Genomic DNA, 11896 nt, shown 5'->3' on the forward strand with positions numbered 1-11896 from the left:
CAAAGCCTTTACAATTTGATGTTGAGGAACGTTGTTTTTAAAGTATTCCACAATCTTTTTACGCACTTTCACAGATTGGAGAGCCTCTGCCCATCTTTATTCTGAGAGACTCTGCCTCTCAACAACATACCTTTTATAGTTAATCATGTTACAGACCTGATGTCAATTAACTTAATTAGTTGCTAGATGTTCTCCCAGCTGAATATTTTCAAAATTTCTTGCTTTTTCAGCCCTTTTTTGCCCCCGTGCCAACTTTTTTGAGACCTGTAGCAGGCATCAAATTTGAAATGAGCTCATTTAGTGGATAAAAGTGTAATATTTCTCCGTTTAAACATTTGTTATGTTCTCTATGTTCTATTGTGAATAAAATATTGGCTCATGTGATTTGAAAGACTTTTAGTTTTCATTTTATTCAAATTTTAAAAATGTCCCAAAATATCCGGAATTTGGGTTGTACTATCATAATAATATCTACTATCAATAAGTTGTGTTATATCAAATGAAATCCTGTTGGATACTAAAAAAAGAGTATTTTAATAAATTTAATAATTCAATTCTTGTGAAAATGCGAACTTAAAAAATATTACAGAAATAATCTACTTTAAAAGAATGTAATTAACTGCGAACTGAATGTAATGTTTTTGTACACTTAAATGTACGTTAATTGCATTTAAATTGTATTATAATTTGGATTCATATTAAATTAAATTAGCTGAAGTGTGCTTTTTTTGACCTAGCTATGTAGGAGTTCACGAGCTCCACTAGAGGGTACTCCATCTCATACCTATGCCACTCACTCTAGACTCCATTTCCCATAATCCTTTGCTTGGACTCATCAGAGCCAATTAATTGCAACCACCCGTCTCTCATTACCTATCAGTCTCACTGTTTGCTGTTTCTGGACCCTGCCTGTTTTGGCCACTCTCTCTTTGAATAAAACCTGAATTTGGATTCCCTACTCCGTTGTTGCCTCCCTCGTTACACAGTGAAACTTTTAATTTGATATTACACAGTACACATTTTTCTAAAATTATATATATATATATATATTAGGGTCTCTTAACTAGTTGCTTATTAGCATACATTGTCAGCATCTTTCCTCCTGTAGTTTGTCTCCGTGCCTCTAGAGGTCCCCTGTGTTCTCCTTTGCCTTAGTTCTTCTTCGTGTGGCCTTGTTAGCGTTATCCAGCTCACCTGTGTCTTGTTTCCCCCCAGTGTATTTAAGTTGTGTATCTTTCCCTTGTTTCCCCACTCGGTTTTTGAGTCTTCGCCCTGTGTTTCCTGCCTGGTCGCGCTAAGCCTCTCTTGCTACCCCAAGTAAGGTATCCTGAGTTCATTTGGGTCCAACATCACCACTTCCGTGGCTCAGTGGTAGATCTCTCAACCATCACACCAGAGACCCGAGTTCAAGCCCGGGTCGTGACATACATATTACTAGAATATTAGCCATTTATCAGTAGTAATTAAGCACATATGTATGCCTTATTCTACATGACCTTATTCTACATCCCTAATCCCACCCAATACCTAAAGTTAACGACTACCTTACTAACTATTAATAAGCAGCAAATTAGGAATTTATTGAGGGAAAAGTCGTAGTTAATAGTGAAGTGTTCCCTATTCTAAAGTGTTACCATATGTATGTATATATATATATATATATATATATATATATATATATATATATATATATTGTGGCGGGAGGAGCCAACGACAGACACAGTGGGTGTGGCGTCAAGCCTCGGAGAGGTTTTTATTAACCAATAAAATATACAAAAGTGTCCAAAGGGGGAAGAAGTGTCCAAATAAACGGGGAATCTGGTGTCCTCGTTGTGCCGCGGGGCTAGTGAAGGAGGGTAGTGTTCGTCAGGGAAGGGTCCAGGGAAGGGGCGGAGTCTGGTGGCCGCACGCGCTCCCCTTTCGGGGCCGGGAGCGAGTGGCGGCGGCGTCTCTTGCGCGGCTTCGTCCATTTCCTGGGTTCCCGGCGCTTCTGGGGGATTCGGCGGCCCGGCATCCTGGCCCGTCAGCCGCCTAACGGGTGCGGCAGTCCTCCTCGACGCTCCCTTCCTGGACCCACGAGGACACCAGCGTGCATGCACGGGGAAGAGACCGGTCTCCCGAGGAGAGGCGCGCTCGGCGTTTAAACGGCGGCGGTGATGAGGCTCTATTCACATCAGGTGCGCCTCATCACACGCCGCCAGCCCTAGGTGTTCAGCGCCCCTCCTCTCTCACACACCCACTGCCATCGGGAGCCTGGTGAAGGGCGGCGAATACGGGACGGGGTGGTGATGATGGACAGGGGGGAGGCAGCCGACTCTTCACATCCCCCCCCCAAGCGACATCCCCGTCCGAGGGTCGCCGCCCACGCGGGAGTGCTACCTTCCTCAACCAGGCTCCAGCGGTCGGAGTGGGCGGGGCAGGGATTCCTCTCCGGGCAACTCTCCCTCTCGCACCGCGCCGGAACCGGGACAGAGGAACCGGGTATTAGTTATCAGCCTCAACCAGCCACAGGGTAAATGACAACTAGAAAGAACGTCACTTACCCCTTTGGTGGCTGGGAGGCTGTCCCCGTCCTTTCTCCGTCCCCGTACGGGCTCGACGGCTTCTTGCGAGCGAGAGGGGATGACGTCATCTGATGTTGCCCAACTGCGCTGTCTAGGCTCCGCCTGCCTGCATTCTCCACCACTGTGGCGGGAGGAGCCAACGACAGACACAGTGGGTGTGGCGTCAAGCCGCGGAGAGGTTTTTATTAACCAATAAAATATACAAAAGTGTCCAAAGAGGAAAAAGTGTCCAAATAAACGGGGAATCTGGTGTCCTCGTTGTGCCGCGGGGCTAGTGAAGGAGGGTAGTGTTCGTCAGGGAAGGGTCCAGGGAAGGGGCGGAGTCCGGTGGCCGCACGCGCTCCCCTCTCGGGGCCGGGAGCGAGTGGCGGCGGCGTCTCTTGCGCGGCTTCGTCCATCTCCTGGGTTCCCGGCGCTTCTGGGGGATTCGGCGGCCCGGCATCCTGCCCCGTCAGCCGCCTAACGGGTGCGGCAGTCCTCCTCGACGCTCCCTTCCTGGACCCACGAGGACACCAGCGTGCATGCACGGGGAAGAGACCGGTCTCCCGAGGAGAGGCGCGCTCGGCGTTTAAACGGCGGCGGTGATGAGGCTCTATTCACATCAGGTGCGCCTCATCACACGCCGCCAGCCCTAGGTGTTCAGCGCCCCTCCTCTCTCACACACCCACTCCCGTCGGGAGCCTGGTGAAGGGCGGCGAATACGGGACGGGGTGGTGATGATGGACAGGGGGGAGGCAGCCGACTCGTCACAATATATATATATATATATATATATATTAGGGCCGGGACTTTAACTCGTTAATTTAGATTAATTAATTACACAAAAATAACGCGTTAAATTTTTTTTAGGACGCGAGAACACAGAACGCACACTTATGAGAACTGAGATGTACTGCGTTCCTGCTTAACTGACCGCATAGTCTCAGCATAAGAAACGGCCAATGAACAATAAATATTACAAAATGTCATAACTTATTAAAACATTTCATACTATTATAGATATTACTTTCATATAATTGTATTGTTTTATTTTACAGCGTTATATGTTTTACTGTTAAGATTCATTTTAATATGCCAATAAAAATGCAGACTTTCTCCGGGTCTTATAACTTTATTAAAATTAACCAAAACAAAACGATAAATGTTTACTTTCAACTTGAAGAGCCGTTAAGTATTTGTGAGAGCGACTTTAAAGCTTACAGGCTTCCGTACACCGGCCACCCACAGCGTTTTCTGGGATTTCTAACGGCTCGATTCTCTCAAGTCTGCACTCGATGCATCCTCAGTTTCAAGAACATATCCGGGCACTTTCATGCATCCTCTGTACTTGCGTTCTTGAGAATTGGAACTGAACTTCGACGGTTAATGATGAAGTAGAACGAGAACACAAGGACGCAAGATCGCTGAAGAACGCAAATTGAGAAACAGCCAAAAACAAACCACAGTGAACATGGACAAAGAAGCTGATGAGACCGCTTTGGTTGGCCCTGTGGATGGGAAATTTAAAAATCCATATAAAAAAAACTTACTTCTCACTGTTCTCAGGTCAAATATTTATATGCGATTACTTAATTACAAAACCTCTAATTAATTAGATTAATTTTTTTAATCGAGTCCCGGCCCTAATATATATACAACCAACTAAAGTATATAAATAATAATTTTACAATTTGACAATCACTGCAAGTGCTCGGTACAATTAAGCATACTTACAGTATGTTTGTGTCTTACTCTCTGGTGCTTGTATTTGTGAACATGTGTATCACATGTGCATATGTTAATTTTTATGTGTACTTACAGAACGGGAACCCAGAAAACCCATATTGCAGTGGGATAGAGGGTGTTCTAGAGGCGTATTATCAGAGTCTGAAGTCTGTTCGTCTGTATGGACCAACATACTTCTCACCTGTCATTAATCATGTAGCAAGGTGAGGCGGCCAATTATATTTCAACATACTTAAAGACTATTCTTCACACCAATTATTTAGGCCATGCACTAAAAATATCCTCATAAAAGTTACAGTTACAAAAGAAAATAGTTTCAGGTTTTGTTTTACAGTAAAATTGCATATAATAGAATGTTAAACCATTCATTTTTTTCTTATTTTGTTATGTTTACAATGTTATGTTTGCATCCTGGTACCTCAAGAACCGATTGTAGGCAATAGCCCAAAAAGCATGTGTTGGGGCATACTTGGAAAATCTACCACAAATAGTACACCATCATGGTACTTTTGACTATTTTAGATGTACTTTTCTTTGTGACACTAAGATGGATTGGATTTAAAATGCGATTCAACCCCTGTGTCCGTTACAAACACATGAAGTGATCAGCTTATTTCTTTGCAGATATGCGTCATTAGTAAAGGATGGCTCTGAATACTTCATCCTCCTCATCATCTCTGATGGGGTCATCTCAGACATGGCTCAGACGAAAGAATCCATTGTAAATGTAAGTAAAAAAAAAACAGTTCCCTGCAATGTTTACACCATTTGGAAGAATAGAAAAGAGAAGTGTCCCTTATATACATATTTATAAAACATGGTAATGAATAGCTGACAACAAAGTTATATTAGGTGGTAGGCTTATTTTGTTTATAAACAGCAAGTTTTTGACATAATGTCAACATTGTGTCCCCAAGTTATCAACTCTTGTTACCATCAAAATTTTCCCCCTTTTAAGGTGATGAACTATTCCATAAATGTATAAAGAAGACATCATTCCACAACTCTTTGTCTGAATAATGTTGTTTTTCAATAAGGTATTATCTTAAATGTCAGCCCTGTTACCCTGAAGTAGACAAATGGTTTACTTTTTAATTTGACATTACAAGTCTTCTGCTCAAGGCATTAAAACTACATTCTTTTCAATACAGTTAACAGTTGTCGGCTACAAAATCATGGTAACAGGGCTGACATGTTTAAAAATTGTAACGGGGTGAGGAATCACACAACAGGGAAGGCAGGTTAAATGCCCCGAAGGGTGGCTTTATTGAGAGGGAGTGACGTGCAACAAAGAGGGAAAAGGGTCCTTGTGGGTGCTCCAGTGTGGTGAGTGCTCTCTTCCTCCTTTCCCAGTGCAGTGAATCCATGCAGTGTTCCAGTGGGGCTGGTCGGTCACACACTGCTGTCTGTGGGAGAAACGAGAGGGCGAGTTAGTGCTTGGTCTCATGGAGTAGTCTCCCTGTGTGGGGGGCTTGCGTGGCTTATGTAGCCGCCACCTGATGAGCCACAGCTGTGACCGATCAGCCTGTGATGAGGATGGGCAGGTGTTCCTCGCTTGTTTCCAGGGTGATGACACTTTGGGACGCTCGTCACAAAATATCACACTGGAACCTTATTTTTAAGAGTCTAAGGGTGTTTTCACACCTGGCCCGTTGTTTCGGAACCTGGCACGTTTCCCCCCTTAGCTCGGTTCGTTTGGGCATATGTGAACATAGCAATAGCGCTCGGATCCGCGACAAAACAATCGGTCCGAGACCGCCTAAACGAGGTGGTCTCGGCTCGATTGAAAACGAACTCTGGAGCGGTTCGGTTGTAGTGAGAAAGCAATGGGTTGAACCAGGCTATATCACACTGTATAATGGGTAATTACGTTAGTTCCGAGAAAAGCAGTGTGTGTGCACATCTTCGCCATTCAAAATCAAAGCGTGCCTTTTCATTTTATAATGCCGTCTTAATGCTCTTCATATAGGTGTATTTTAACAATGTTTTGCAAACGAATCCTGGATTCCTGCTCAAAATGATAAATGAATAAATATATTGACAGCTACAAAAAACCCCCCAAAAAAACAATAAGCCCTCAAAGCTGTTGTCGTTCCATCCTGTGTGTGTGTGTGAGAGAGAGAGAGAGAGAGAGAGAGTTTATTTGCCTCTCTTTCCAAATGAATCATTGTCATTCCAGCTCTGTGAAACTTTGACCAATGAGAGGACAGTGTACTCGCATGTGACTTGTATTAACAATTTTGGTCCATTTAGAAACTTTGCCGTGTGAAAGCGAACCGCACCAAGAATAAAAAAGCAACATTGTAATCATTTTAATCCCCGTTTCGGAACAAAGTAATCGATTTACTGGTGTGAAAACAAGTTTGTTTGCATTGTAAAAAATAGGTATTTATCATTCTAATCACTAGGACACCTGTTTATTGGATGAAGAATTAGACTATAATTGTGCTGCAATAAAAGAGAAGAATTTACACCCACTCACAAAGTTTGTTGATTCCTCATTGTGGATACTATTACAATATGAAGAATACAGAATTATATAAAAAAAAAAAGTCTTAAATTGAATCCATTTGTCTTTCTTTTAAACATGTCAACCGAGATGCTGAAATGTGATATATTTTGCAGACTGTGATGGGCAGAGTCTCTTCGAACCATGACAGGAGTCGTTCAAAATGTGTCAGTGTGTAGATAGCTGAGCCGTCTACACTTGAACAGGGCACTTGTTTCCTGGGCTTAATGAATGGTCAGATTTCAGCATTACAGAGTTAAAACTTTAAATAAACATAAAAGTAATGTATAAATGTACACATAAAATGCATGCATACGTCAGAATGTGTAACAGGGTAGCAGTTAACATGTACATACAGTGTTTGTATATTTAGACAAAATGAAGTCTTCATTCAGAAGGAGACCAAATCTTTGTAGATTTTAATGAATATAAAACATTATTTAAAAAAAAAAAAAACTTTTGCAAGAGTATTGTTTATTTGAAATAACCCAGTAACAGGGCTGAATGATTTAGCTTGACAAATCCATTTAACACTATCATTTCTCCAAAAATTGAGAATGGAATGGTGTCACTTTCTTGAATGGAATGGGGAGAAATTATGCAGTAACAGAGTTGAACATAAAATGCGGGACATAGCTAAATATTGCATTTTTGCTCATTATTTATTTTCAAATCACAATTTTACAGGGATCATTGGCATTTCCTTGTTCAAAATTGGCCATTGTTTTAAAAAGTAAATGAAAACCAGTTTGTACCCTATTTGAGAAAAGTGCCTCAATGTTGTATTGTAATACTGCGATCACAAGTCTGTTTTGCCTATGTTTTATTATGTTGAATTATATGAGGACGGTATTCCTGGGGGTCTTGTTTTAATGAACTGTTCCCTTCTGTTGAAGGCCTCCAGTCTTCCCATGTCAATTATCATCGTTGGAGTCGGGCCGGCTGAGTTTGATGGTGAGATGAGAGTGATATGTATGTCTTTGGGGATGTTTGAAGATGTGATGTGATATCAGTCTAGTCCAACAGAGAACCATCAAACCAGATCAGATCAAAAGAGAAACCTGTTTCCCACATGTTCCAGTGAGACCAATCAGTCTCCCACAACGTCATTAGTAGCGTATGTGCTGTATGAGCTTTGAAATTTCATTTCCTCTAATTACCCTGGACCTCTCCTTTCATCTGTGATCCAGTTATTTAGTTTCAACTCTCATCGCTGCCTCATCTGCTGTAGTTTTCATATTTTGTTTGTTGGTAGCATATTTGTTCAGAGTAAATGAGAATGATTTACACTCACTGTTGTTCATGTGCACGTTCATGTCTCCATTGTGCAAGTCAGATAATGGTGCAATGCTGCTATGATGACTACAATTTTACAACATCTCTTTTACTATAAATACCACTCATTTATTGTGTGCAGTATTAGCATAGCAATCGACAAATTGTGCTAACATCTGTAAACATTTGGGAATGTTTTTGGAACGTCTCCCACTATGTATGTACTTTATTCTGTATTATTTGTCAAGACCACAAAAAATCCAATTTTTCAGTAAATTGTGCTTTTATGTTACACATTAAAAAGCAAACCTTGGTCTCTTCTGGGCTTGCGTTAAAGGTTCTTTCCCTTTAATGAAGATAAAACCTCATTTATATGCAGCTCCCTGTGTCCTCGTTATCTCACAGCAGTCATGATTTGCTCTTTGAACTCATTTCATAGCTGCTACATTAAAGGGTGTATTTGAACTCATATGAAATCCAATGATAGCACACTTGACTATAACAGTCTGAGCCGAATGTGAGCACCACATGATGGGTTTTCCTGTGCCATTTTCTTCCATTTGACAGAGATGATTGAACTAGATGGAGATGAGGTCAGGATATCATCCAGGGGCCGCTTCGCGGAGAGAGACATCGTGCAGGTGAGCATTCTAGCCCTGTGTAAGGCAATATTCCAGGTGATTTTCAACCTAATGTCTACAGCATCTGTAGCATTGATGATCACAGACAATATTTTTGACTCATCTCTCAGTGTGTATTGTTGTGTATAATGTATTGTTGGCTATTACTGCAAATATACCCCAGCGATTTAAGACTGCTTTTGTGCTCCAGGGTCACAAATATTAATGCAAATACAGTTGATTAATAATAAACTTTTAATATATGAACTAGACTATAAATGCACAATATGCAAATGTGATTTCAAAGACGAGTCAAATTGATTTGATGAAGTTGTCAACAGCATATTCCTCTTAAACCTCTCTCCGATTCCTCCTCAGTTCGTTCCTTTCCGAGACTACATCGATCGCAGAGGGAATCACATCCTCAGCATGGCCCGTCTGGCCAAAGACGTTCTTGCAGAAATCCCGGATCAGTTCCTCCAGTACATGAGGAGCCGAGGCATCAAACCCCAGCACTCGTCCCACTCCAGCTCCTCCAAACCCCTGTCCACACTCGTCCAGCCGCTGCAGACGCAGATCTGAGCCATCGCACAAACCGTACGTCATCTCTTCGGTTCACTGTCACTCTCAGGATCACACACGGCCTGTCTGAGTGAAACGCTGCCCTTCTGCACGCTGTCCTTCAGCATGTAGGGTGCTTTACGCACGGCGCTGTTCCTCCTCGGGCGCGCTGAGGTTTTAGGTGGTGTTTCAGACTGTTTTAAAGTATCGCGTGGCCTCTTCAGTCAAACATCAGATATGACTTCACAGTCTGTCTCACATACTATCTCCTGTTCTCTTGTCTGACGAACTACTGCAGACGTTTACAAATGTACCGTTTTTTACAAATGGATGTTTTTTTGTACCTCATGAAAACTCTGAGCTGCTTAACAATGAAATTTACTCATTTTATTACATGACGTTGTAAATAGAGCGATTGTGATTTTAGAAAAAGCATGAATCCACTCTCCGAACAAATGTGAGAGCAATTTTCACGCAGATGTGCGAGGCCTTGGTTTTCATTTTGTTGTACAGTGTTCGCTTTGAGTTATTTTACTATATCAGTATTCCGTGTTCTTGGTCATTCGACTGTCTCAAACTGTGAAGAATTTGTGCTTAGCTTTTGCGGCACTAGCACAGAACAGAAATTTAACAGGAAAAGCCTTACTCTCTGTTAAAGGAACAGTTCACCCGAAATGAAACATTTTGCATTATTTACTGAACCTCAAGAAATTCCAAACACGTATGATTCAGATTCGTAAGATGTCATTATTAGATGTTTTGACAGTAATCTTAAATTCAAAATTTGATTAAGTGCTGTATAACACAAATATCAGTCGTCGAGAAATTCCCCTAAATGTAGTTTATGAATATGAAAAGAGAAACATTTAACAGACTTTTTGGCTCTAAAATAAAAAGAAGCATTAGAGAATGCTCAAAATAATGTTCTGTATAAATTGGATTTGATTAAAAAACTCTCTGCAATGCTGTGGGAATATTATTTTATGTTTCGTAAATTAAAAAAAAAGAAAGTGAGGAGGGAGATTAAAAAAGGTTTTGAGAACATTTTGTGAACAGTTTTATTAGATTGGCACAGAAACTTCTCTGGATGTTCTAGAACTATGTTTACTGTTATTAAATATAAACCTATGTTCTTAGAACATTAGGAATGGTTTGCCAAATAAATAACCACAAGGGAATTCATACACTAACATTTGGGGAAACTTCTGAGTATGCTAGACATGCATTGGGTCTTTTCCTCTCACAAAGTTCAGAAGATTTTGATTAAACTTGAGCACATTTATGGTGTTTCTTTGTAATTTTGGTAGCTTGACAACTACAGTCCCCATTCACTTTACTTGTATTAAAAAGAGCAGCATGAACTTTTTGCTAAATAAATACCTTTTTTTCCACTGAAAAAAGAACAAATGTGTTTGGCATGATATGAGAATTTTCATTTTTTTTAGGTGAACTGTTCCTGTGATGACAGAACTGTAGCTGCTCTCAGTCTCTATATCCAAGCACAGAAATGCAAACACAGCCTCATATAGAAGTAGCATATGCGTTCAAGCATGCACCGCACAAATGGCGTGTTTAGTATGCGTTTGTAATCGTTAATCTAAATTGCATGCTGTTTTGAGGTATGTTCTTTGGGTCATTCTACAATTGTGGTGACAGATGCGTTTGTTTTTCGACAACCAAGTCAAACTGCAATATACTGTTGCAAATTAGCTTAAGGGGGAATACTATTAATGAATCATAACTCTTTATAATTAATTATAATATTTGGATAAGTTAATAGAATAAAGAATAAAGCCGAATTTACAGTACAATCAATTGAGCATGTCGTCTAGTAAATGCTCAGTATTGATTATTTATGAATTCAAAGAAATCTTAATTTCCAGAGTAAGAGAAATACCCTTTTTTAAGGTACAGTACTACTCAGAGCTCAAGATCGAAATCGTTAAATTGACTTTGTTGCAAGCAGGGAATCAGAAACAAATACTCATATATATATTGTGCACAACATTTTATTAACTAAATCACAAACACATAACTAGACTAAACAAACACATACATACATACACACACACACACACACACATTACACATACATGGTTCATGGGAAGGGTAAGTGAGACTGGATGAATGAAACCGGACAGAAACAGTGGAAATGAGGCTGAGTTGACCATCTGAAAGAACCATCAGTCTCTAATTCAAAGCACAGTACACGATAGCTTACAACAAACCTCTGTGTGGTGAAAGGAACGATACTTGCATTTGGATACTTGCAACGAGAATGAGAGTCAAGTGAAGCTTTTGAGGAAGGTCTGGATGGTTCCATTCTATGTCCGAAGTTGCAATCTGTTGAAACTAAGCAGTTGTTCTTGACTCTGTTGGGATTGAGAGAGTCCTCTCTCCTAAGTAATCACATGGCTGGGTGTAAAATGGGGCCTGTGGGCCGCAGTGGAACTAGATGGAAATAGATGAAGATGCAGAGACTGCCGGGAGCGGGGAGAGAGAAATGTCTGAGCGAGTGCATTTCCATGATGGTGAATTCCAGGGTTGAGTGAAGATGAACTCCAGTGGTATTAATCTGACTCTTGTAGTCAAGAGCCATCTCCCCAGGCTGGGGAGACCACAAACGGCTCTATGTTGGGGCC

At 41.1% G+C, this 11896-nt stretch overlaps 1 protein-coding gene across 1 annotated transcript in view; it reads left to right on the forward strand.

Annotated features, from left to right (window-relative positions):
• LOC306866576 (copine-8-like) overlaps positions 1-9275 on the forward strand; it is a gene marked incomplete at its 3' end in the record, with an annotated part of 46085 nt that extends 36810 nt beyond the window's left edge. The window contains exons 16-20 of the mRNA XM_079411836.1: positions 4365-4492; positions 4914-5016; positions 7695-7752; positions 8641-8714; positions 9072-9275. Coding sequence (XP_079267962.1) covers positions 4365-4492; positions 4914-5016; positions 7695-7752; positions 8641-8714; positions 9072-9275 — 567 coding nt within the window. The remainder of the gene's footprint in view (positions 1-4364; positions 4493-4913; positions 5017-7694; positions 7753-8640; positions 8715-9071) is intronic.
• Between the last annotated feature and the right edge of the window lie 2621 nt (positions 9276-11896).

The sequence above is a fragment of the Barbus barbus genome, assembly GCF_936440315.1.
Source record: "Barbus barbus genome assembly, chromosome: 48".
NCBI classification, from domain to species: Eukaryota; Metazoa; Chordata; class Actinopteri; order Cypriniformes; family Cyprinidae; genus Barbus; species Barbus barbus.